The sequence below is a fragment of the Microcaecilia unicolor genome, chromosome 4, assembly GCF_901765095.1.
Source record: "Microcaecilia unicolor chromosome 4, aMicUni1.1, whole genome shotgun sequence".
Taxonomy (NCBI): Eukaryota; Metazoa; Chordata; class Amphibia; order Gymnophiona; family Siphonopidae; genus Microcaecilia; species Microcaecilia unicolor.
In genome coordinates this window covers 318,825,480-318,852,476 of record NC_044034.1, presented here as the reverse complement: position 1 = coordinate 318,852,476, position 26,997 = coordinate 318,825,480, and the positions used below count along the sequence as shown (strand labels likewise).

At 43.2% G+C, this 26,997-nt stretch overlaps 1 protein-coding gene across 4 annotated transcripts in view; it reads left to right on the top strand.

Moving 5' to 3' along the window:
• The window catches only part of FIGLA (folliculogenesis specific bHLH transcription factor), a 157,527-nt gene that overhangs the window by 116,337 nt on the left and 14,193 nt on the right, over window positions 1–26,997 (top strand). For all 4 annotated transcript variants that reach the window (XM_030199624.1, XM_030199625.1, XM_030199626.1 and 1 more), the window contains exon 5: window positions 9,296–9,349. In XM_030199624.1, the coding sequence (XP_030055484.1) occupies window positions 9,296–9,341 (46 nt within the window). In that variant the 3' untranslated portion in view covers window positions 9,342–9,349. The remainder of the gene's footprint in view (window positions 1–9,295; window positions 9,350–26,997) is intronic.

Genomic DNA, 26,997 nt, shown 5'->3' with positions numbered 1-26,997 from the left:
ACTGGATAGCACCCCTCTCGTTGCTGGACTACTGTCTGCATCTTAATATTACAGAGTTGTTTAATTATAACTTCTTAAGGCACTAGGGATATCAGAAGAATATAGATCTTTTGACTGTTGTAATTTGTAGTATTAGGGTTTGCTTCTTAGAAACTAAATGTAATTCAAACTCTGATGAAAATTGAAAATTCCCCTCTTCTTGTTTTAGTTAGAATAATTAACTATAAATGAAGAGTTGAGCTGGAGGGTGGGTGGGAATTAGGACTGAACTGGGTCCTTCTGTGCCTTCTAGAGACTATCTGTTAATGTTGTGGCAGAAACTTCAAGTTTTAAACCTAAGGGGAAAAGGTATGGCGACTAATAAAGTTTGCTTTTTTTTAAATTCTGTGTTTATCAATATCCTACAATTCCTCTTTTAAACCCTAATCTTTAAGCTGGGGCATAAACTTAAGTTCTAAAACTATGGGGAAAAGGCTATAGAGACCAGCTAATAAAGTTTGCTTTTTTATTTTATTTTAAAAGTCTGTGTTTTTCAATATCCTCCAATTCCTTTCTTAACCCCTAATCTTTAAGTTACCCACAGAGATGTCCTCTTCTCTCAGAACTTCTCAGAAAGAAAGTTGAGTGGGATCTTTCCTCTTCTGTATAGTTTGGATTCTAAGGAAACTATTTCAAAACAAACCCTTTGAAGCTAGTCCAGTAATCAAATTGCCCTTAGTAACCTTAGTAACTGTTCTTCTTCCTCACACCTAATTCAGGTCAACTGCAGTGCTACCTCTCCAGCAGGCAAGAACAGAGAATAACTATCTTTTAGAACAGTTCAAGCCTATCTACTATCCTTTTTATACTCTTGGCTGTTAAGTTTCTACCTATAGTGAAATTTTCAGTTTAAAACTATTGGGGAAAGGGTTTGTACACTATGGAAAATAGTTAATACTTGTTTCCCTCTCATATTTTTATTTTTTTCTAAGACTGAACTGGACCCTTCTGTGCCTTCTAGAGACTATCTGTTAATGCTGTGGCAGAAACTTCAAGTTTAAACCTATGGGGAAAAGGGTATAGAGGCTAGCTAATAAAGTTTGCTTGCTTTTTTTTTTATTTTAAAATTCTAACTGTGTTTATCAATATCCTACAATTCCTCTTTTAACCCCTAATCTATAAGTTACCAAGCTCAGAATAAAATGTCACTTACCCACAGAGATGTCCTCTTCTCTCAGAATTTCTCAGAAAAGTCATCTGGCAACAATCACATTGCTATTAAAACCGGGGAAAAATTTCGCAATTATGTAGTTCATTTTGGCCTATTTCATTGTTAAATAAAGATAATAAACTATTCACCAAGATTCTGCCAGCCCGCAAGTAAAGAATATTACTAGCGTTGGTCCAAGAAGACAAAGCAGGTTTTATCAGCGGCCAACAAACTTTTGATAATATCAGAAAGACATTACATCTTGTTGAATGTGCATGGGAAGAGAGGTTCCGTTGTTGCTCCTGTCCCTGGATGCAGAGAAGGCCTTTGACTATATTCAGTGTTCCTTTGTTTTCAGTATAGAGCATTTTGGCTTCCAGGGTGATTCCTCACCGGGTTACAATTAATTTACCACAACCCTCAAACTTGTTTAGGGTGAACGGATCTTATTCGGAAACATTTAAATTGAAGCGGGTACTTGCCAAGGATGCGCTTTATCACCGTTGTTTGCTTTAACTATTGAGCCCTTGGTGAGTGCAATTAGAACCCAGAGGGAGGTGATGAGTTTCTAGTGGCAGAGCACTGACTCCAAAATAGTTATTTGCTGATGATATCCTGCTAACCCTTACAGATCCTTCCAGATCATTAATGGGTGTGACCGGAGATTTACAACGATATGGCCCTTTATCAGGATTTAGGGTAAATATGACAAAATTTGAGATATTGAACATTAATATAGTGTAACCTGGAGATAAAAATTAAGTAGTTTGGGGTTTTTTTTTTTATTACCTGGGGGATATCTTAGGGCTTTGGGCCCACTTTGGGGCCAGTGGTTGGTCGTGGCTCGAGGGTCGGGAAGTCTTCAGGGCTGGTTTTGGCCCGGTTGGGACAGCGATTCATTGGTCCGGGGAAGCCTGGGGTGCTCAGGGACATTCTGATGGGGGCCAGTCGTCCTTGGTGTTCTCTCGGCCGTTTTGGGGCCGATCACAGCAAGTTGGCGGTGGAATGGGGCTGGGACTGCTCCAGGCTGATTGACGGTGGCAGGAGGCAATACCGGGGTTTTCGGTGGGCTGGAGACGGTTGGGCACATCCTCGGGCAAAATTGGTGAGGTGCGGGGCATCTCCAGTGCTTTCGGGCCCATTTTTGGGCCGAGGTTTGAGAGCACGGGTCGTCAGGCGGCTCCTGAGCGCTCCAGTGCTGGAAGCGGGGCCGAGATGTGTGAGTCCTGTTGCAGGGGCGGTCCGGCAGGTTGGCGTCCATATTTGGGCCGGCCGTGAATAGGGATAGAGAGGAGGGTTATGGCAGCTTTAGTGAAGGGCGAGCAACGTGCGTGAGCGTAGGGGAGCGTGCGCATGTCTCCGATTCGCTGGAGCTCCGGTTAGGCCAAAGCCTGGGCCTCGATTTCAGTTGGGCCTGGCCGGAGTTCAGAGAATTGGTGGGTTTTGGGGCTGTTTTTAGGTTCCGTTTTTTAATCTAGACCATCGGGACCGGATCCAGCGGTTATCATCAAATAGAAAAAATTAGGAGCAAGGTAAGGGTTTTTTTTAGCCCAAAATTTGATGGTTTTATTTCAAATTGTGAAGTTGGGATTTTTATTTTAAAAATTGAGGGGGTTAATGGAATTTGAATTTTGTTTGGGGATTTTGGGTTTGGGGGATGTTATTGAATTTTTCTGGAGGGTTAAATTTAGAATTTAAATATTTTTAGGGGGAAGGTTTTGGAAGGGTGGGCTAAAAAGGGGCCTAAATTGGGTTTTTAAAATTGTAAATTCGACGGGGTAGGTTCAGAAAGGGTTCATTTATTTTTTGATATTAGTTTCAATTTAATTTGAGATTTTTAAAGGGGTTTTGGGTGAGGAAAATGGGGCGGATATTAAAAATATTTTTGATAATTAAAACATAATTCAGCAGGGAGTGAGGGGTTTAATTGTTGGGGGAAATTTGGTGTACTTTGGGTTGTTTGAATGGTTTTTTTTGAAAGTAATTTAGTTTTTCCATTATTTCCTATGGGAAAAATGGAGATTCAGTTGAGCTGGGCAGAATTCCGTGGGTCAGAGAAAAAAAATTTGAATTCTAAAAGTGCCTTTTTATTGACTGGGATGCTTCAGGTGAGCAAGCCAAGGTTCCGTTGGCTTGCAAACCACCCAGCTGACAGTTGGGCAGAGGAGCTGAAGCAGTGGAAGGGAGAGGTTGTGTTGGGTGTCTGAGTCACTGTGATTGCAAGAATACATATATTGCATGAATAGGAGAGTGGTGGAGTATAGGAAATTATTTAGGAGTTAACAGTGAGGGGTGTGATTTAAGTGTGAGTTTCTGGAAATAGGACTAATTCTTTCTGTGACTTTAAGGGAGTTACTTTGTGTTAAAGTAGAAGCAGGAAAGTAATAATAGTATTTGTGTGATTGTCTATAAAGGGAGTAGGGACATTTAAATTTTGTAGAGTAACAAAGTCTGCCATTTGGGGTGATTGACTAGAATGCTGAATGAGAAGAGCAGTGTGTGTGTATCCCAAGCCGCTCCTCCAGAGTAGGGACACTCAAACAAGGATAGTACTGGAAGAAGAGGTCAATTTAATTCATTTTGTTTTGGAAGGGTAATGGGCCACAGTATTTCTTAATTGTCAGACACCTAGAAAAATTTGCATTGAAGATAAATTAGGGAGGTAGGGTTTTGCTTCCTTTTATTTTGTTAAGAGAGGTTTAGGGGGAAGAGCAAGGATCCAGACGAGCTGGCGACTGGGCCCCCACGCAAGAAAGACCTCATCGTTTCCGTGGAATTTTAAACCAAAGAACCTGTACAGCTAAGTGATCTGGAAACAATAACATTAAGAAAAAATACTTACCTGGTGCTCCTTGGAAATCTAGTTTGGTCTGGAGAGTGAAGATTCTGTAATACACAAAAAGTAAAAAAAAAAAAAAAAAAGAATGAAATCCTTGACATGAGACAGCATAAAAATTGATCATATGTTGGTGGTTTAAGGGAAGAGAAATAAAAACAAAACACTTATCTGAGATATCCCGACCAACCATTGCTGGGATTTAGGCTGTAAAAAAAGTACAATGTTATGAGAGTACTGCTACCTTTTGGGGATGCATTCATAATTTCTTTTAGAATAAATGTGTTTTCAGAAAATCCATTATAATTAGAGTCAATTGTATCTAAATAAAGTAAGTTGTACATTGCTTATTATCCTGAGTTTGGTTCCTTTAAATTCTGGGAAAAAGAATCCAAGAATTAGCTAAATTTCCTCTCCCGACCTTCGAGGGTGGGTGACGTGGTTAGTGAATTGTACACCCTCCTGCTCAGGAGTTTACCATTCAGGTATCTTGGCGTGCATAAAATCTATATTTCACCGAGAGCCCTGGTAAAATTCCGAGGCCCACAGTGGAGGTGTTTACAATAGATCTAGAGCAGGAAGTGGCTTTGCAAGCTCAATTTCCTTTCCGATGAGCATCTCCAAATGTTAGAAGAATGGTCAAGGGTTTGGCAGTTAAAATGTAATGCAAAGTGGTACAGAATGATGCACTTGGGGTGCAGAAATCCAAAAGAGATGTACCAGTTAGGAGGTTAGATATTGATAACCTCTGCTCGGGAGAGGGGCCTTGGGGTGATGGTGTCCGAGGATCTCAAAGGTGATGAAAACAGTGTGACAAGGTGGTGGCCGCAGCCAGAAGTATGCTAGGCTGCATAAAGGGATATAACTCCACAAAATGAAAATGTGACAAATATCCAACAGTGTAACTATTGAACGCATTTAATTAGAGGGGAAAAAAAGGCCTCACAGAGCTCCTAGACGTGTCACGTCAAACAGAGCTAAAACGGTCATACACGGACCCTCTGTTCATCATCGGCCAAAAACCTCATGGACTGTGTGCAAACTATCAAGTCCTTTCAACACTGTCCCAAGTGATGACTAAAAAGTCCTTAACTCACTTATCCAACCAACAGATAAACACTGTGGATATAAATGACGTTTGAAAGGATACTTAATTTTCAAACTCGGCACTCAATTCACCGCTGCACTTCACAGTATCATCCCTCATCCCAAGCAACGATGGCCAGCGTTTCATTTAGCTGTGTCATGGTCTTGGTGGCGGGACTGCACTGCTTTGGCAACAAGGTACAACACCCTTCTACCGTCTGTGCCCTGATCGTGGCTGGACAGATTTTGCTTCAGAAGTTGGAGAACAAGGCCAGTGCTAGGCAGACTTATATGTTCTGTGTCCTGATCATGGCTGAACAGGATTAGATGGGTTGGAATGGATCTTTTCAGGGGATTTGGACAACTTCAGAAGTTTTAGAACAAGGACAGTTCCAGGCAGACTTCTACAGTCTATGCCCTGTAAATGGCAGGGACAAATCAAGATCAGGTGATTTGTATCATACCTTATGTAATGGGTTTGTGTTGTTGGGCACATACTGGTATTTATCTGACATCTACTATGTTAATATGTTTCTTGTGCCAAAAAAGACCGGGGAGTGAGGGATTTTTTTTTTCTCCCATCCTAAACCTAAGGGCTATGAGCAAATATCTGGTCAAAGAAAAGTTCAGGATGACTGCCTTGGATGCCCTCTTTCTAGCAAACAGTTGGCTATTCTCTCTGAACTTTAAAGGATGCTTCTACCCACAACCAAATTATACCCCACTCTATCCACAGTTCTGGACGAGTTAGAGAAGAAATATACACAGTAATAGAAACATTTTTTTTTAATTACATACCTTCATGACATAATTTTTTAAAAAGCTGATTTTTTTTAAATAGAATTTTAATCATTAACAAACGGTTGACAAAACTAATCACCATAAGCATCTCAAAAACACAATGTTTTAAGTTCTCTCTTAAACTGAATAAAAGTAAAACTGCAAAAACATACAGGCAAGACTGCCAATTTCTACTACCTGAGAAGTCATTTGCTCAGGGTATGTTAGTACATCCAGGCACAATGACCTGCTTCTCAAGACAGGCAACATAGAAGAATGTCATAACAGTTTTATGTAATGCAGTATATTAAACTGTAAAATATGCCCTTTTGAAAGAGAGCTGAGTACCACACCTTGTCAACACAGACAACTATTTTGCTTTAAATACAACTGTTTCCTAGGGGCATATATCTGAGTTCCACTTAGGGATTGCTTATCCCAATTGAGGAGTATCTCAGATTGTGAGTAGTGAAACACCAGTACCAGGTCTCGTGTTCTCTCCCAAAATGGAAGTGCGCATGTTTTGGTTCAAGTTTGAGCCTACCTTCCTGAGGTAAGAGTAGATGTTCTGATTTCTATCACTGGTCAGGTTCAGCTCAACCAGCAGATGTTGAGATTGTTGGACCACGTGGCCTCCATGGTGTATGTCACTCCCCATGGCACACATCCATTGCAAGGTGCCCAATCGATTCTTAACTACCCATGGTGCCAGGCCACAGGGAATCTGACAGAGGTCTTCTCGGTCACCCCAAGGTTGGCACAGTGCTTTTTTTGGTGGACAATTCAAAGCAGTTTGATTCTGGGACTTTCATTCCAAATGTATCCTCCCCAGAAATTCTGACCACAGACACATCCAGCCTGGAATGTGGTGTTCATATAGATGGCTTCACACCCAAAGACATGTCTGCTCAGGAGACCAAACTTCACATCAATCTCTTGGAGCTGCGGGCAGTTTGAAATGCTTGTAAGGGTTTCGGAGATCAGCTTTTGAACCCAGCATGATAAAAGCTTCTTGCTTTTGTCATCTGCAATACTTGATCTGGAAGGTCTTATTTTTGGCAGTTACTTTAGCTTGCAGGGTGAGTGAGCTTCAGGCCTTAGTAGCTTATGCACCTTTCACACAATTTCATTATAACAGGGTATCCTCCAACGCCACCTTAGATGAAACCTAGGATGAGTACAGAGTTCCATCTTAACCAGTCAATCATCCTACCAACATTCTTTCCCAAACCTCATGCCCATCCTAGTGAGAGCGCCTTCACATATGGGACTGCAAGCAAGCCTTGGCCTTCTATCTGGAGCAGACTAAAACCCATGGACAGTCCTACAATGTTTTTCTTTTGACCCAAACAGGATGGAAGCAGACATCGGTAAACGCACTGTATCTAATTGGCTAGTGACGGCATCTCCTTCACTTATGCACAGGCTGGGGCTGATCCTGGAGGGCATGTCAGGGCAGTGGTCTTCAGTCCACACATTCACATTCCATTACTGCCTTGAGCAACATACCCAACATGATAGCCAGTTTGGCCAGATAGTCCAGTCCTGTGGAATTTGTTTGGTGTCTAGAATCCAACTCCACCCTCCTAGGCCCATTCCTTTTGTTCTATGCTGCACCATCACAGCAGACCTGTTTTTTTTTTTTCTTCTTAGGTTTATTGGTTCTAATTGGCCTTGCTGTTGCAAGTCCCTATTCACTGTTTTGTTTTTTTCGTGAGCCTGGTAGCTAGGGATTTCCCACATGTGAGAATCTTAAGTCCTGCTTGTCTTTGAAGAAAGTGAAGTTACCTGTAGCAGGTGTTCTCCAAGCACAAACAGGATTAGTATTCTCACATACCCTTCCACCTTCTCTAGGAGTTGCATTCTTTTGTATATGCTATTGGGTCAGACTGGGGGTCACATGTGACTCTGGCGGGTGGAGGGCACTCATGCAAGCACGATGTGGACCTACTATAAGCTTATTAAAGTGATAGGAATGCTGGGTAGAGTCCACACTGAGGCTCCATCAGAGATGTAACCCCACGTTAGATTACTAGTCCTGCTGTCCTTGGAGAACACCTGGTACAGGTGAGTAACTTTGCTTTTTTATGTATATAATTATCAGTGTGGGATAAAAAGAAGCAAATTGTCAAAAAAATCTTTAATAAAATCTTTATTAACCACAAAAGTTTAAAACAGTCATATGTGTGAGATGGCCGCGTTTTGATGTCCTAAAGAGCTGTGTCAGGGGCTTGATATACCACTGCAAAAGACATTATATATACAAATCATAAAACAGAAGTATTATATAAATAAAATGTAAACATATATTAAAAATATGTATATATAAAAACCATCCATATATGAAACAGTAATATAAGCCAAAAATAAAGGTAAGAAATCATTAATACATACCCCAGTGGTGCAGTGCAAACAATTCCACCACCTGGACTAAAACAGCTGAAACAAAAAAAAACCACAATTGCTAAGCATATGCAGCAAAACAATATATATAAAGGTCACTCTTACCAGTTACTGTCATTAAATAGTGTAAATCTTTGGTTTGGGCTGTTTGCTCCTTTTATGTACTGCTGAAATAGCTAAGCTTTACATTATTTAATGACGATAGCTGGTGAGAGTCTTCTTTATATATATTGTTTTGCTATATGTTCTTAGCAGTTATGTTTGTTTTTGGTTTCAGCTGTTTTAGTCCAGTAGGTAGAATTGTTTGCACTGCACCACTGGGGTATGTATGAATGATTTCTTACCTTTTATTTTTTGTTTATATTAATGTTTTGTATGGATGGTTTTTATATATACATGTTTTTAGTGTATGGTTTACATCTTATTTATATAATACTTTTGTTTATGATTTGGACTTGCATATATATGTCGTTTGCAGTGGTATATCAAGTCCTGACGCAGCCCTTTAGGAGGATGAAATACGGCTGTGTCGGGCATATGATTGTTTTAAACTTTTGTGGTGAATAAATTCATCTTTTTATTAAAGGTTTTTTTTGGTGTTTTGCTTCTTTTTATCCCATGCTGGATTTTGTGAGTTGCCTGCCTACCTGTTTTCTTGGATATACTTATCAGTGTACATAACTGCAGTGGACAGGGTCTCCACATTACAGAAAACTGAGCACAGGTTAGAACCATTCTTATGGTCCTGTTTTCTAAGCCGTGCTGTAGGCACACTAACTTTTTAGCACACGCTAGTGCAGGCGTTAGCGCACGCTGATTTTTAGAGTGCCTACAGCGCGGCTTAGTAAACAGGGCACTTAGGGTCTTGTAGATGGTATTAGTATAGTTGTGATTAACTATTATGCTGCATTACCAAAGCTGTACTGGAACTAGCTTGAAATTGTGTGCAAATGTTAAAAGATTTGTGGTTAGATACAATTTTTGTTTTTTCTTTATTGAAGGTATTTCAGACAAGTCAATGAGGTGTCCCTGGTCAGTTATTTGTGAATAAGCAGGTACAGTGTGCATGTGTTTATTTAAAATTACTTATATATCACCAATCAAATGACTTTCTAGGTGTACTACTGTACTTCATAGAAATAGCATCAGTATAAGCCAGACAAACACACAGACAAATAACAAAACTGTGTTAATCATACAATATAACCTGCATCTCACTTAAATGGTAAAAAAATACAAGTCAGACAAAACCCTTACAAATCACAACATCCCCCTCAAATTCCTAAATAAAATATGTAGCTTTCAGTTTTTTACAACGAGTTTGACATCTCTTAATGCTTGTATCTCAATCAGTAATTTTATTCCAAATGAGGAGGTCCAAAATAGAAAGAAGTCATGAGTTGCTTGTCGAGACCAAGATGGTCGTCTGAGTGTGTAGGTGTGCGTGACCTTTCTCTGCAATTATCTTGCTTCCATGCCTAAATGTCGTGGGAAGGCCACCTCAACCTGCTCCCTCAACTGCATTAGTCAGTCAGATCATGCATGGCTTATGCATGTACTCCCCAGGGAGAACCTGCTGCTCGTGTCATGGAGAGCAGCCCAAGCTTCGGGAGCGAAGTTAGCTTGGCAGGCCCTTTTCTTGCTCCACATCCCATGTCTGGATCTTTGGGGTGGCGCCACAGGATCGAGTGTGCCGAGTGCGGAAACCCTTCTGGGTAAGATGCCATCTCAGGCCACACCTTTGGGTTCAATGCCGGTGGGGGAGCTGGTAGCAGCACTACCTCCATTGGTCAGATCAGCAGAGATCGTAGCAGAGGCGATTTGGCACGTCTTGGAAGCCCTATACAGAGTCCTTGAAGGTTCTGCCTATAGTTCTACTGTGTGTTGGACATATTCAAAGTTTGCTGTGTTGAATGCAAAAGTGGAAACCTCAAAAGTTCAACATTTTAGGTCAAGATAAGATGGTATATCATAGGATAGAAAATGTTTGAGATTATACTAAAGCTTTGAATTTGGCTATTGAATTTTTTTCTCATGTTATTACAAGTACATTAAAGAATTGTTCTATAAATTCCTGAAAGAAGTGTTTTAAATATGAAGAAGTGGTTCTTCCACCATTGAATAGTTTTTTGGGGTTTTTTAATTCCGTTATCTAAAAAACACAGCAGCTCTCTGGTGAGACCTGAACAGGATATATTTCCGTGGATAAATTAAATCTAACCAATATTCTAGAGACTTTTGCAGCTGAGGTAACATCTCGGGCTACATTTGTTTTCCAGCTTGACAAAGCACTTTTTTGCTTTTTCTTTAGAACAATAGAATGTAACTTTGGGGGGGGGGGGGGAGAGTGTCTATTTTCCATAACGTCTTTCTTGCCATCGCTAGCACTAGGGGTTACATTTCAGTTACAATATCTTTGTAAGTGTTTGATTTCCTTGAATAATGTGAAATGTCTTTTTTGAACCCTCCCAGTTACAAGTTTTCTTGAAGGAAAAGGGAACTGTGTCTGTGTGACTTCTAGTTTTTGTATTCTTAGAATAATAATTTCTTTTTGAGTACAAGCCTCGCATTTTAAAGTTGTTCTGTCTTTTAGAATTTCCCCACTTGCTCTCCTCCCAATGTGGGCTAATGAAGTATACAGAATGTGTATGTGTGGAGGAGTGGCCAAATGGTTAGAGCATCAGTCTTGATGTCCAGAGGTGGCTTGTTCAGATCCCACTGCTTGCTCCTTGTGATTTTTGGCAAGTCACTTAAGCCTCCATTGCCTTACTAGATTGTGAGCCCTCCAGGGACAGGGAAATACCCAGTGTACCTGAATGTAACTCACCTTGAGCTATTACTGAAACGATGTGAGCAAAATCCAAAATAATAAATAATACATTTAGTTGTTTTCCTTTAAATTGATTGAGATTCTGTATACTTTGCATAAAGTTTCTTTGTAATTAGTATTTTAAAAGGCAATTCTCAGAGGACAAGCAGGCTATTAATTCTCACAGGTGGGTGACTTGGTGCCATATTGCCCGGACTGGAGCTTATAAGAAGCTTTACAGAGCTTTGTGGACGCGGAGACATGCTCCACTATGCATGCACAAGTGCCTTCCCACCCACTGCGAGGGCATGGTTACCGCAGTTGTTTTTCTACCACGGTGAGGAGAATACTGCATCTGTGGTTTCTCTTCACTCCCGGTCTGGAAGAGCTTCTTTTTGGTGCCTTTTCAGCTTCTTTGTTGCAATTTTTTGCTGTGCCTTGCTTTAAGCCTTTGTCCCCTTCTTTTCCCGTATATTTTTAGTTCTTTTGCCGGTTTTTAAGTTTTCTTTATTTTCCATGCATTAGGCCACATTTAGACCTAGTCTCTGGTCGGGTCTTTCTTATGACCTTTTTCTGGTGCCTTGCCCCTTTTTTCAGGCACCATCGTGTCTTTTGATTTGGCTTCAGAAGTTTTACCTTCCGTGTCCACTAAAGTACGCAGTGGCTCTAAGCACTGTTCCCTGTGCAATTAGATGACTTCTGGCAAAGAAACCCACTCTTGGTGTCTTCAGTGCTTAGGGCCCAACCATAGACCTGCTAACTGTCTTTTGTCTTCGTAAGAAGAATAGGACTCGTGTCCAGAGAGGCTCAATGCGAGAAGATTTTTGGAGCCAGGTCTGAGTCCTTGACGTCAGTATTAAGGTCGACGTTGAAGATTACATCGGCATCAGGTGCATTGATCCACGTGGCTGCTTCAAGACCCTTAGACACTGGGAGCAGTAGTGCATCGGATGGGTCTCCACCTGTCTGGACGGGGCCCCCGGGACTGGCCAGTATTGGACTCGATTCCAAGGCTACGTGAGGATTCTACATCGTCCTCATGGGTACCGAGGAGTCTCGATGCTGAGCGTCTGTCTCCAGGCAGCAAGGACCCAACTCCCATCTCGGCCCCATCAGTTCTGTAGTTTGGAGCCGGTACCCCAGTCTTTTCCAGTGGCAGCCCTCGAGCGTATCTGGGCCTTGCTCCCTGAGCTGCTGGATGGCCTTATGCAATGGTGTGCATCGGTATCAGGGGTGCTTGTGCTTGACTTACCGCCTGTTGCGGCCCTGCTTGGCCATCAACCTACAGTGCAGCTTCCAATACCAGCACCATGTGCGGCCCAAACATAGACTACCACCCAAGTTGGTACCCCTTTGACATCAGTGAAGGAAGCTTCGCCAGAGTTGAGGGAGTTTACTCCACCCCCCACTCGAGGACATTGCTCCTCAAAGTCGAGGCAGGCACAGTCTCGGCCCTCCCACGAGGACTTTCTGTCTGACACTGATGAGGAAGGCTCATGGGAATCAGAGGAGGATCCAAGGTACTTTTCAGAAGATGGCATCCCCTCTGAACCCTCCCCTCCACTTGAAAAGAGAAAAGTCTCCTCCGGAGAGCATTTTGTGAAGGAAATGACTAAGGCTATTCCATTTCGTTTGGAAGTGGAGGACAAGCACATGGCTAAGATTCTCGAGGTCCTGAACTACAAATCCCCTCCTAGGGAGGCTGTGACTCTCCCTCTCCATGAGGTACTCAAGGAAATCCTTGATAGGAACTGGGAGTCCCCTCTGTCAGTCCCTGTCCTACCCAAGAAGATTGACACGATGTATCTGATCCACTGCCCACCTGGTTTTGATAGGCCCCAGTTGCCTTACAATTCCATGGTAGTGGAATCTGATCTCAAAAGAGGCAGGAATATAAGAAACTGTGCCTCGAGGCCCCCAGGCAGAGGAAGCTAGTACCTTGAACTCATTTGGAGGAAAATGTTCCAGGCCTAATTCTCGTGTCCCTTATACAATTGTGCCAGCTCTTTATGAGCGTGTACTTGTGGGACTTAGTGCGTAAGCTGCTGGACTTCTCGGACTCTCTCACACCGGAGCAGGTCGAGTCGGTACTCCAGTTGGCCAAGCAGCAGAAGGTGTGTCCTAGGTTCTTGGCCAGGGGCGCCTATGAAACCTTTGAGCTGATCCTGAATGCCACATCAAAGTATAGCAATGTGCAGACTCTCATGGCTGTGTGTTTCTGACCTAGAACAGTTGGTTCAGTAGAGGTTGGCGAATGCCCCATGCCTGGAGGTTAACCTTTTGGAGAGAAAGTAGAGGAGGTCGGTGATCAAATAAAAAAAAACACACACATACCATCTCTTCTTCTCCCGCCGGACGCATTCTGTATCAGCCTCCTCATCTAGGAGGTCTTTTGGCAAGTTGAGGAGGGGTGCCTACTACTCACAGAGACTACTTCTTGCCAGCCTGGAGGATCTGGAGTTCAGCTTTCTACCTAAGAGCCTAAATTTGGCTTCCAGAAGTCACAGGGCAATCCTCATATCCACTAGCCCCCCACTATCTATATGCCTAATGATCGAATCACCAACTACACCAGTTGTTCTAATCCTTCCTTCCTAGGCAGAATTTCTTGGAGAGACATCCACTGTGTGAGAGGATAGTACATCCCCTGGCTATAGGAGTACTTCCTACTTCACCAGGGTGATTCTCTCCTTCTAGGAGACCTCCCTCCTCCAAGGCCGCACGGGGGCTGCCAGACTGGAGGTGGGACTTCTGTAGAACATCCCTGTTGGTCTCCTCTGTGTACCTCTCTGTCTCCCTCAGCTCCACCAAGTCTGCTACTCAAGAGAACAGACCCATTCCCTGAGAGCTAGGAGCTCTTTGTATTGGGCACACATATAACTGCTCACCAACTGGGAGATAATCATACATGAGAAACTCAATGCAAAAGACTGGATAGCACCCCTCTCGCTGTTGGACCTGCTGACTCCATCTTAGTATTGAGTTTTTCAATAATTTAAAACTTGCTAAGGAATTAAGGATATTAACCTAATATAAAAATGTCTTTAGTTTATGTGGTGTATTGTGTGATTTATTTAGTGTTTTCTTCTTAAATAATGAATGTAATTAAACTCTGTAAGAGCACTCCTTGCTTGTTATCCTAATTAGAATAACTTAACTATAAATGAAGAGTTGGTGCTAGGGTGGGTGGGTGTTTGGGAGCTCTCTAAAGGCTTTCAGAGATCAACTGTCCAACCAAATTGTGCTCATTCAGACAGGCAACCATGTTGCAGTGTATTACACTCAACAAGCAGGGGGGTACCAGATCAACGCTCTCTGTGGCAGGAGGCCGGCTGAATATGGTGCTGGGCTCACCAACATGCATGGTCCTTCGGCCCACTATCTGGCAGGCAAAGTCAGTCTGGCTGAGAAGGGTTATGCAACCACACGAGCGGTCCTGACATGGAAATTGCCCTTGATCCTTCGAGCGTGGGGCACCCTCTTGTTTGATGCTCTTTGCCACGCCAACTGATCACAAAGTGTCTGTTTGTTCCAGACTTAGGCTCATGACAGACTAGCATAAATTCCTTCCCTGTATGTGTATCCTCCCATTCTTCTTGTGGGGAAGACTTTGCGGAAAACTCAAGCAAGACCACAGGACCATCTTGATTGCACCTTACTGTCCATGGCAGATATTGTTCCATCTTTTTCTGGAGTTATCCTCTGAAGAACCGTGGAGATTGCAGTGTTTTCTGACCCTCATCACACAGAATAAGGAGTTGCTTCTGCATCCCAACCTCCAGTCTCTGGCTCTCAGAGCTTGGATGTGAGAAACCTAGAATTCGCTTCCTTGGGTCTTTTGAGTGGTGTCTCCCGGGTCTTGCTGGCTTCCTTGAAAGATTCCACTAAAATGTGCTATTCTTCAAATGGGAGGTTTGCCATCTGGGTGTAGACCAAGACCTTAGATCCCATTGCTTGCCCTACCTACACAGACCCTGCTTGAATACCTTCCACACCTATCTAAAGACCAACACTGTAAGGGTTCATCTTAGTGCAATTAGTGCTTATCAGCATGCAGAAGGTAAACCCATCTCTGGACAAGCCTCTAGTTGTTCACTTCATGAGAGGTTGCTTTTGCAAAATCCCCCTCTCAAATCTCCACCTGTGTCATGGGACCTCAATATCATTCTCACCCAGCTGATGAAATCTTTTGAGCTACTGACTTCCAGCCATCTGAAGTACTTGACCTGGAAGGTCATTTTCGTGGTGGTGGTTACTTCTAATTGGGCCAGTGAGCTTCAGGCTCTAGTAGTGGATGCATCTTATACTAAGTTTCATCATAAGCATCATAAGAGTAGTCCGCCGCACTCGCCCTAAATTCCTACCAAAGGTTCTGTCGGAGTTCCATCTGAACCAGTTGATTGTCTTGCCAACTTCTTTCCTCGATCTCATACCCATCCTGGTGAAAGCACTTTGCACACCTTGGACTGCAAGCGAGACTTGGCCTATTACGTGGAGTGGACAAGGCCCACAGACAGTCTGCCCAAATTTGTGTTTCTTTTAAATCCCAACAGTTGGCTAGCAGATTGGCATTTCTTTCACATGCCCAGGCTGGGCTGACTTTAGAGGTCATGTCAAGTCTCACAATGTCAGAGCCATGGCTGCTCAGTAGCCCACTTGTGGTTCGCTTCCATTAAAAAAAAAAATTTGCAAGGCTGCGACGTGGTCTTCAGTCCACACATTCACATCTCATTACTCCCTTGAGCAGCACTCCCGACGCGACAGGTTCGGGCAGTGTTGCAGAATCTGGGGTTTAGAATCCAATTCCACTCCCTAGGCCCACTTTATTTTGTTCCAGGCTGCACTCTCACTCAGTTTGTATATAGTTGAGGTTGATCTGATTGTCCTTGCCATTGCGAGGCTCAATTGACCAATGTTTGTTGTTTTTGGTGAGCCTGGATGCTAGGGATACCCCTACTTATGAGAATTAATGACCTTGTCCTCTGAGAAAGCAAAGATACTTACCTGTAGCAGGTATTCTCAGAGGACAGCAGGCCTTATATTCTCACAAACCCTCCAACCTCCCCTAGGAGTTGTCTCCTATTTTTATTTTATTTTTTATTCTGTAGTATTTAAGTGCAGTAACTGTGCCCTCGCAGCAGTCGGGAAGGCACCTGCACATGTGCGGTGGAGCATGTCTCGCTCCACAAAGCTCTGTAAAGCTTGTTATGAGCTTTGAACCGTGCAACACAGTTCTGCATTACCCACTTATGAGAATATAAGGCCTGCTGTCCTCGGAGAGTATCTTTGCTTTAGTTTCCTTGTTATCAACAGCATATGAATCCAGAAACTGATGAGTTATGTCCATTTTCCAGCAGGTGGACATAGAGCACAACTGAACTCTGTCTTATCGGATGGTGAGGCTTCTGGTCATTTAATAATTCTCAGTATCTCTCTCTCGCGCGTGTGCTTTCATCAGCTTCTGATTTCTTCTGTGTTCGACTCCTGTTTTAAGATCCTAATTGAGTGAGCCTGAGGTTGTAAGGCTGTTGCTGGTGCCTTGTGGGGTACACCTGGTGGTGCCAGGTCCTTCCAACTCTCTCTCCTGCTACCACTGCCTCCTTCCTTCCTCACAGGATTCATTTTTAAAAATAAAAAGAGGAAGACAGGCAATAGAGATTTTTCTCACTTTCACAGGTAGTTTTATCTGTTGAGTGTGTATAAGGAATCTGGCACTTCACTGACAGAGAAAGACTGCTTCCTTTGAGCCGGTGGTGATGAGTATGGCATTAATTCTTAATTACTTCAGCTCCTGATTTACTTCAATTGTTTTTCCTCTTGGGTGACCAGCTTTTTTGGGTAGCGGTTTCAGTGGTAGTCAGAATTTCTCTTTGTCATTGCTCACAGCTGGTATCTCAGACAACCTTATTCGCTAGGGATAATGGTGGATGCATCAGGTTTCCACGTAGATCTGAATGCAGGCCTTACCTTGAGCAATCTTGGGTGGCTATTTTGGAACACGGTGGTTCCCTGTCCTGCCACAGATTCCTCTGGGGAAGGGAAAACTGCCTTCAATGTCTGTTTTATCTCTTCAGCCTGTCTGATTCTGTTTCTGCTGGAACCTTTTTTTGCTGATACTACCTTTCTGGTTCCTTTTTCCCCCAAAGTTTGTCCTCCTTATTCACCAAGCCTTTCTAATGTAACAGTGTCTTCCTATCTCAGTAGGACAGCAACACAAACAAACAGAAGCAAGACAATGGGACTTGCCTTGGCAGGAACAGGAATCGGGTGTAGCAAGAACCAGTAGCAGGAACCAGGAATGGAGCTTTGGCTGTAGCATGAACCAGTAATGGAGCTTTGGCTTTAGCAGAAAGCAGGAACAGGGTTTGACAATAGCAGAAGGCAGGAACAGTAGCAGGAGCCAGAAGCAGAGTCAAACAGTAACACAAACCAGGAGCAGGGTTTGGCTAAAACAAGAGCCAGGCTTTCAGGAACCAGGTTCATAAGCAAGAGACACAGGGACAAGATTTACAGGAACAAAGCTAGGCAGGAATCAAACCATACAGGAATAAGTCTTCCGTGAACAAGGTTTGCAAGAGCAAGACTTTTCAGGTACAAGACTCTTAAAAACACAGGTAGGCAAGCAGGAACAAGACTACACAGGAGTAAAGCTTCAGGAACAAGGTTTACAGAAGCAAGGCTTTCAGGTACATGGTTCAGAAACAAGACACACAGAAACAAGGATTCAAGGACAGGAACAAAGCCAGTTGGGAAACAAGGCATACAGGAATAAAGCCAAGCAACAATTGGATCCAAATAGAACACAAAGACAAGGTAAAGGTTACTTTTATGCCTTGTCTGGCTGTTTTTGTGAGGCCTTGTAGCTGGTCCTTGATCACATTACTGCAGGGCCATGCAAAAGGGGAGGCAGCTTCCAGGTCGTCCTTGACCCACTGAATTAAAGCAGTGATTGGACAGTGTACATCCTTAGCCACAAGGTAGTATCAGAAGGTCTCTGGACTCATTTGACGAAATCTCAAATGATCACCTGGTTGGAGGCCCAGGTGATGATTGTAGAAGGTATTTGTAAAGCAACAACATTGTGGCTACATTTCCTTTGTGAGACACTATAAGATTGATGGCCCCATCAGGGATGATAGAGCCTTCTGGCGGAGCCTCATCTTCCTCCCAACCTGAGGGGTGGAGCTTTTGTACATCCTGTTGTTGATGAAAAGGAAGGTAAAATTTGATCTTTCCTGGTTTCCTTTCTTTGATTGCTGCTAGACCAATCCTGGAAGATTGCAGCAATGGATGTTTTTTTTTGGCATCTGTCTGCATTTCTACCTTTTCTGACCTGTCTTTTAATTACAATGAACTCAGTACTCTGTTATTTTTTTGTATATTAATAATTATATCATTTATTTAAATAGTCCTATATATCCATAAAACTCTACACACCATTGGAACCTAGGAACTCACTCACACAAGCCATACACCCCACAATCTTTCAACCACTGTCAACAGTCAGCTAACTCTTATCGACCATTGTTTCACATTACAACGATATTTTCACTATATATATATATATGTATAAATGCTATTGATACAGTGAAATATATTTCCGTTGTGCTCCAGTTAATGTTAAATAGCACTCCAGCTGATCCACTTGTCACGTAATTGTGATTGCTTCAAAATATACTGAGCCAGTTTCTTAATCACAAGTCAGAGGTAGGGGCTCAACATGCCCCACCCTCTTACGTGCACAGTATGGAGGATTTTACACAGCGAAGCAAAACGAACTTGCTCAATGGCACTTCATGGCTTGGCGAGGGCTTCCATAGGAGACCATTGTGAACCCCAACCGGCTTCACTTTAAATCCACATCAGCTCCTCGATGCGAGACCGCATTTCGAAGTGTTCTTCATCAGGAGGAACCATTCTCAAACACCATCCTATAATGATTCAACAATCAATAATACATTCATATACTAAACCATACAATCATGCTATCATAGTAAACGTAAGTATTAACCCTACTTCCCAGCTACTTACCAATGGGAATAGACCATCCAAGGTGGACACCTTCAGGATCACTCCGCTAAATCTGAATATCGCCACTACCGGAAACGGAAATTATATAATACTGCTGCCCTATTCGCAGCTGCCGATCCTAACCCCTAATTACACCCATTCCACCTCGAGGTTGAGACCTCGGGGAACCACCGTAACATAGTAGATGACGGCAGAAAAAGACCTGCACGGTCCATCCAGTCTGCCCAACAAGATAACTCATATTTGCTGCTTTTTGTGTATACCCTACTTTGATTTGTACCTGTGCTCTTCAGGGCACAGACCGTATAAGTCTGCCCCGCACTATCCCCGCCTCCCAATCACCAGCCCCACCTCCCAACCACTGGCTCTGGCACAGGCACAGACCGTATAAGTCTGCCCAGCACTATCCTCACCTCCCCACCACCAGCCCTGCCTCCCAACCACCGGCTCTGGCACAGACCGTACAAGTCTGTCCAGCACTATCCCCGCCTCCCAACCACCAGTCCCGCTTCCCACCACCGGCTCTGGCACAGACCGTATAAGTCTGCCCAGCCCTATCCCCGCCTCCCAACCACCAGCCCCGCCTCCCGATCTTGACTAAGCTCCTGAGGATCCATTCCTTCGGCACAGGATTCCTTTATGCTTATCCCACGCATGTTTGAATTCCGTTACCGTTTTCATTTCAACCACCTCCCGTGGGAGGGCATTCCAAGCATCCACTACTCTCTCCGTGAAAAAATACTTCCTGACATTTTTCTTGAGTTTGCCCCCCTTCAATCTCATTTCATGTCCTCTCGTTCTACCACCTTCCCATCTCCGGAAAAGGTTCGTTTGCGGATTAATACCTTTCAAATATTTGAACATCTGTATCATATCACCCCTGTTTCTCCTTTCCTCCAGAGTATACATGTTTAGTTCAGCAAGTCTCTCCTCATATGTCTTGTAACGCAAATCCCATACCATTCTCGTAGCTTTTCTTTGCACCGCTTCAATTCTTTTTACATCCTTAACAAGATACGGCCTCCAAAACTGAACACAATACTCCAGGTGGGGCCTCACCAACGACTTATACAGGGGCATCAACACCCCCTTTCCTCTGCTGGTCACACCTCTCTTTATACAGCCTAACAACCTTCTAGCTACTGCCACCGCCTTGTCACACTGTTTCGTCGCCTTCAAATCCTCAGATACTATCACCCCAAGATCCCTCTCTCCGCCCGTGCCTATCAGACTCTCCCCGCCTAACACATACGTCTCCCGTGGATTTCTACTTCCTAAGTGCATCACTTTGCATTTCTTCGCATTGAATTTTAATTGCCAAACCTTAGACCATTCTTCTAGCTTCCATAGGTCCTTTTTCATGTTTTCTACTCCCTCCGGGATGTCCACTCTGTTACAGATCTTAGTATCATCCGCAAATAGGCAAACTTTACCTTCTAACCCTTCGGCAATGTCACTCACAAATATATTGAACAGAATCGGCCCCAGCACCGATCCTTGAGGCACTCCACTACTTACCTTTCACTCCTCCGAGCGAATTCCATTCACCACCACCCTCTGGCGTCTGTCCGTCAACCAGTTCCTAATCCAGTTCACCACTTCGGGTCCTATCTTCAGCCCATCCAGTTTATTTAAGAGTCTCCTGTGGGGAACCGTGTCAAAAGCTTTGCTGAAATCTAAGTAGATTACGTCCATAGCTCGTCCCTGATTCAATTCTCCTGTCACCCAATCAAAGAACTCAATGAGGTTCGTTTGGCACGATTTCCCTTTGGTAAATCCATGTTGTCTCGGATCTTGCAACTTATTGGCTTCCAGGAAATTCACTGTCCTTTCCTTCAGCATCGCTTCCATTACTTTTCCAATAACCGAAGTGAGGCTTACCGGCCTGTAGTTTCCAGCTTCTTCCCTATCACCACTTTTGTGAAGAGGGACCACATCCGCCGATCTCCAATCCCTCGGAACCTCTCCCATCTCCAAGGATTTATTAAACAAATCTTTAAGAGGACCCGCCAGAACCTCTCTGAGCTCCCTCAATATCCTAGGGTGGATCCCATCCGGTCCCATGGCTTTGTCCACCTTTAGCTTTTCAAGTTGTTCATACACACTCTCTTCCGTGAACAGTGCTCTATCCACTTCAATCTCATTTGTACTTTTTGCAGCCCATCGCGGTCCTTCTCCAGGATTTTCTTCTGTGAAAACAGAACAGAAGTATCTATTTAGCAAATTTGCTTTTTCTTCATCATTATCCACATAGCGGTTCGCAGTATCTTTTAGTCTCACAATTCCCTTTTTAGTCATTCTCCTTTCACTAATATACCTGAAGAAAATTTTGCTACCCCTCCTTACATTTCTAGCCATTTGTTCTTCCGTTTGCGCTTTCGCCAGACGTATCTCTCTCTTGGCTTCTTTCAGTTTCATCCGGTATTCCTCCTCGTGTCCCTTTTCATGAGTTTTTTTTTTATTTCTGGAACGCCAACTCTTTAGCCTTTATTTTCTCAGCCACTTGCTTGGAGAACCATATCGGTTTCCTTTTTCTCTTGTTTTTATTTACTTTCCTTACATAAAGGTTCGTGGCCCTATTTATAGCTTCTTTCAGTCTGGACCACTGTCCTTCCACTTCTTGTATTTCCTCCCATCCCATCAGCTCCTTCCTCAGGTATTCCCCCATTTTACTAAAGTCAGCATGTTTGAAATCCAGGACTTTGAGTTTTGAGTGGCCACCCTCCTCTTCAGCCGTCATATCAAACCAAACCGTTTGATGGTCACTGCTGCCCAGGTGGGCACCCACTCGGACATTTGACACATTATCCCCATTTGTGAGTACCAGATCTAGCATCGCTCCCTCCCTCGTGGGTTCTGACACCATTTGTCTGAGCAAAGCACTTTGAAAAGCATCCACGATCTCTCTACTTCTTTCCGATTTCGCAAACTGAACCGTCCAATCTACATCCGGCAGATTGAAATCTCCCAACAACAGCACCTCTCTTTTCTTCCCCAACTTTTGAATATCAGCGATCAGATCTTTATCTAGGTCCTCCAATTGTGTCGGAGGTCTGTAGACAACACCCACATGGACAGAGGTTTTATCCTTTCTTTTTAAGGTGATCCATATCGCTTCTTCCTTTCCCCAGTTCCCTGTCATTTCAGTCACTGTGATATCATTTCTCACATACAGAGCTACTCCTCCACCCTTACGCCCCTCTCTATCCTTCCTAAAAAGATTATAGCCTGGTATGTTTGCATCCCATTCATGGGAACCATTGAGCCATGTCTCTGTGATTGCAACTACAGTGGTGGAAATAAGTATTTGATCCCTTGCTGATTTTGTAAGTTTGCCCACTGACAAAGACATGAGCAGCCCATAATTGAAGGGTAGGTTATTGGTAACAGTGAGAGATAGCACATCACAAATTAAATCCGGAAAATCACATTGTGGAAAGTATATGAATTTATTTGCATTCTGCAGAGGGAAATAAGTATTTAATCCCTCTGGCAAACAAGACCTAATACTTGGTGGCAAAACCCTTGTTGGCAAGCACAGCGGTCAGACGTCTTCTGTAGTTGATGATGAGGTTTGCACACATGTCAGGAGGAATTTTGGTCCACTCCTCTTTGCAGATCATCTCTAAATCATTAAGAGTTCTGGGCTGTCGCTTGGCAACTCGCAGCTTCAGCTCCCTCCATAAGTTTTCAATGGGATTAAGGTCTGGTGACTGGCTAGGCCACTCCATGACCCTAATGTGCTTCTTCCTGAGCCACTCCTTTGTTGCCTTGGCTGTATGTTTTGGGTCATTGTCGTGCTGGAAGACCCAGCCACGACCCATTTTTAAGGCCCTGGCGGAGGGAAGGAGGTTGTCACTCAGAATTGTACGGTACATGGCCCCATCCATTCTCCCATTGATGCGGTGAAGTAGTCCTGTGCCCTTAGCAGAGAAACACCCCCAAAACATAACATTTCCACCTCCATGCTTGACAGTGGGGACGGTGTTCTTTGGGTCATAGGCAGCATTTCTCTTCCTCCAAACACGGCGAGTTGAGTTCATGCCAAAGAGCTCAATTTTTGTCTCATCTGACCACAGCACCTTCTCCCAATCACTCTCGGCATCATCCAGGTGTTCACTGGCAAACTTCAGACGGGCCGTCACATGTGCCTTCCGGAGCAGGGGGACCTTGCGGGCACTGCAGGATTGCAATCCGTTATGTCGTAATGTGTTACCAATGGTTTTCGTGGTGACAGTGGTCCCAGCTGCCTTGAGATCATTGACAAGTTCCCCCCTTGTAGTTGTAGGCTGATTTCTAACCTTCCTCATGATCAAGGATACCCCACGAGGTGAGATTTTGCGTGGAGCCCCAGATCTTTGTCGATTGACAGTCATTTTGTACTTCTTCCATTTTCTTACTATGGCACCAACAGTTGTCTCCTTCTCGCCCAGCATCTTACTGATGGTTTTGTAGCCCATTCCAGCCTTGTGCAGGTGTATGATCTTGTCCCTGACATCCTTAGACAGCTCCTTGCTCTTGGCCATTTTGTAGAGGTTAGAGTCTGACTGATTCACTGAGTCTGTGGACAGGTGTCTTTCATACAGGTGACCATTGCCGACAGCTGTCTGTCATGCAGGTAACGAGTTGATTTGGAGCATCTACCTGGTCTGTAGGGGCCAGATCTCTTACTGGTTGGTGGGGGATCAAATACTTATTTCCCTCTGCAGAATGCAAATAAATTCATATACTTTCCACAATGTGATTTTCCGGATTTAATTTGTGATGTGCTATCTCTCACTGTTACCAATAACCTACCCTTCAATTATGGGCTGCTCATGTCTTTGTCAGTGGGCAAACTTACAAAATCAGCAAGGGATCAAATACTTATTTCCACCACTGTATGTCCAAGTCTGCCTCCAAGATTAGGGCATGAAGGTCATGAACTTTATTGCTTAGACTGTGAGCATTTGTGGTCATCACTTTCCATCTACATTTCCAAGTATGTGTTTTAGTGATTTGGGGGTGTCTTTTCTCTTTGGGTACCTTCATATCTTTTTGTTCCACCTTCTTTGCTTTTTCTTTCTCTTCCGCCTCAGTTTTATTTTCAGGAGCATCACCGTGCTGTAGTGGAGCAAAGGAATTCTGTAGGGGCAAAACTTGTGAGGGCGGATGCTTCTGTGTCACATAACGAAGCCTGCCTGAGCCTACTGTGAACCATCTATTCTTAGGTGGTATTATCCTTTGAGGCAGTGGTGAGAATTTGGTATGATTCTGTGCAGTATGATTTTGTGCAGTCCTAGAAGTTGCTTTAAGTGCATTCAATTCCTGCTTTACTTTGCTGAGCTCCTGTTTTAAACTAGCAAGCTGAAGACAGATAGGACAAGCTTTAAGTCTCCAGAAGCTTGGTCTTGAAACTAAAGCACCACAATTATTACAGAGAATAAAAGTCATCTTGATTTGTTGAAATGGGTATGAACAGGTGTACTATGATGGGGTTGTAATTAGGGTGGGGTTAATTTATGATATGTAGTATATTTGGTAAAGCTATATAGGAAGTGTCAGTCTTGGGGTGGGTGGGTTGTGGGGCAGGGTGGGTGGGCTTAAGCATAAGACCTATGGAATGTGTTTGCTGTAACCTATCTCTAGAACAGCATTGAAATGCCCAGAGCCACAAGTGTAAGGTGGGGGGAATCAGAAAATAATCTTATCTGAGAAGATCCGTCCAGCTTCTGTTCTGTGTAGAGACAAAAACCATGTGGAGAGAAAAGCTCCACCTGTGCTATGAAATTACCTTACAACAAAAGCAGATGGGGGAGGGGAGGAGTTTCATACAGAATGGAAGCAGAGGGGAAAAAAAATACAAGAGAAACTACTACCGATTTTAAAGCACTTGTTAAATCCAGTTCCTAGATTATCAACTATCAAATACAAATAGCCAATAAGCAGTTTTAAAATCACTTACATAGATTCCATGTAAATATATATCTCTGCTCAATGACCAATAATAGTGCACTAACATCACTCCCCTGCTCCATAGAAGTCAGCTGGGTCAACACCACACATCGCAAGTCTTATTACGTAGACGTTTTGGTGGTCCCCGGTATCCCAACCCACGTGGTGTGAACGGAGTAAATGCAGTAAACACAGTTACCACAAGGGCCATGATAACCCACCCCTGTCTTGGTGCTCGATATTTTCAATAGTTCACCTAAATTCGCTTTATGGGAATAGGCGATTTTTGGATGCTGAGTAAATTCCAGATGCATAGCTAATACATGCCAGAATTTATGTATAAGACTACCAATTTGTGGAGCCCGCCTGGAAAACGGAAGAACACAGGCTATATTGTTATTTCGTTCAGATTTTTGTTTAGGTAACAATAGCCATGACCTATGAGCATACAATGCTCGTTTGTATGCAGTTCTAATTACTTGGGTAACCTCTTTGGACAAATCTTTGTGACATGCCTTTTGCCTGAATCTTAAATTCAGAAACTGTGGAGCATAATCGCCGTAATCTTAAAAACTGGCTAACAGGGACCCCCCCCTCAGCGCCCGATGATGAAAACTTGAATAATGGAGCAATGTGTTATGATCAATACATTTTCTATAGATTGTGGTTTGAAATTCATTTTGTTCCGTTTTCAGGATTTTGATATCTGAAAATTCTATCTCTCGTTTGATACGGACCGTTAACTTAATATGAGGGTCAACTCTGTTAAGCATGTCCAAAAATATTAGTAACTCAGATCTGGAGCCCCTCCAAAACATGATTACATCGTCTATATACCTCTTCCATAGCACAATATTAGTGTGCCAGGGAGACATGTATACATGTTGTTCTGTAACAAGAAATAATTTATACTTGGGGATATTGCTCCAGAGCACTCGCTAATATTTATAAGCTTTAAGATATAGTTTGGTTATTTCTCCACCAATTATCTATTAAGATAATAAGATTTACATTTGCAAGAATAAAGATGAATTAGATGCTATATTTATTAGATTACATTAACCTTCATTACCAGGTTTAAAGAACAGGAACACTATATATTTAGATATAGTTTTCTGCAATTGCAGCAAGAGGTAAGAGTCTTACAGAGAATCTGTGCTTTAAAGCAAGGTAGCAGGTTTAAATATTAATTATAGTTATAAGTTACTTACAAGTCCTTGTTACAAAGCATGAGCAGCAAGAGGTAAGCACGTGATTGCAGGAGGAGGGAGAGTCTTTGTAGCAGTAGCAGGGAGACGACCAGGGCTGCAGAAGGATAGAAGAGATCTGTCTGTGTGGAACAGCTTCTGCCTTTTATATATTGCAAGTTGCAGGAGGACATGATCACATGAATCTCAGCACTTGCTTCCTGGTTTGCACTGGACCCTGAGTAGTTGCAATGAATCATGGTACCTGGTCTCATGTTTTATGACATCATAACACTTCCTGTCTGGATTTTGCTGACAAATGGTCTATTGAAGCAAAAGGCTTCCTGTTTGAATCTCTGTGATGTGTATCTGATAAGATTTGTCTAAGGCAGCCAGCAGGTGGTTTCTTGTCCTTTGTCTTTAGTAGCTGGATTTTACACCTTTCCAGCCTGCCTGTCTCCTTGCTTCTTTGATCTTTGTTGTGTTGATCAGCCAGGCTTTTGATCAGAGGAAGAGAGTAAATTTAAAACTTTGAAGCAGTCTCTTACTTGTCAGAGTTTGTTTGAGAATAGTCTTTTGTTAAAGGGGGGAGAAAGGGGGAGGTGAGATCCTTGCAGCAGTACCTTTTTGTCTTTAAGAGGCAGATGCACTAAAGCTTAATGAGCCTTTAATGACCCTCCAACGAGGAAATTTTGATCCGTTGCATGCATCAAAGGGCTTTTACCGAGGAAGCTAGCAGCTA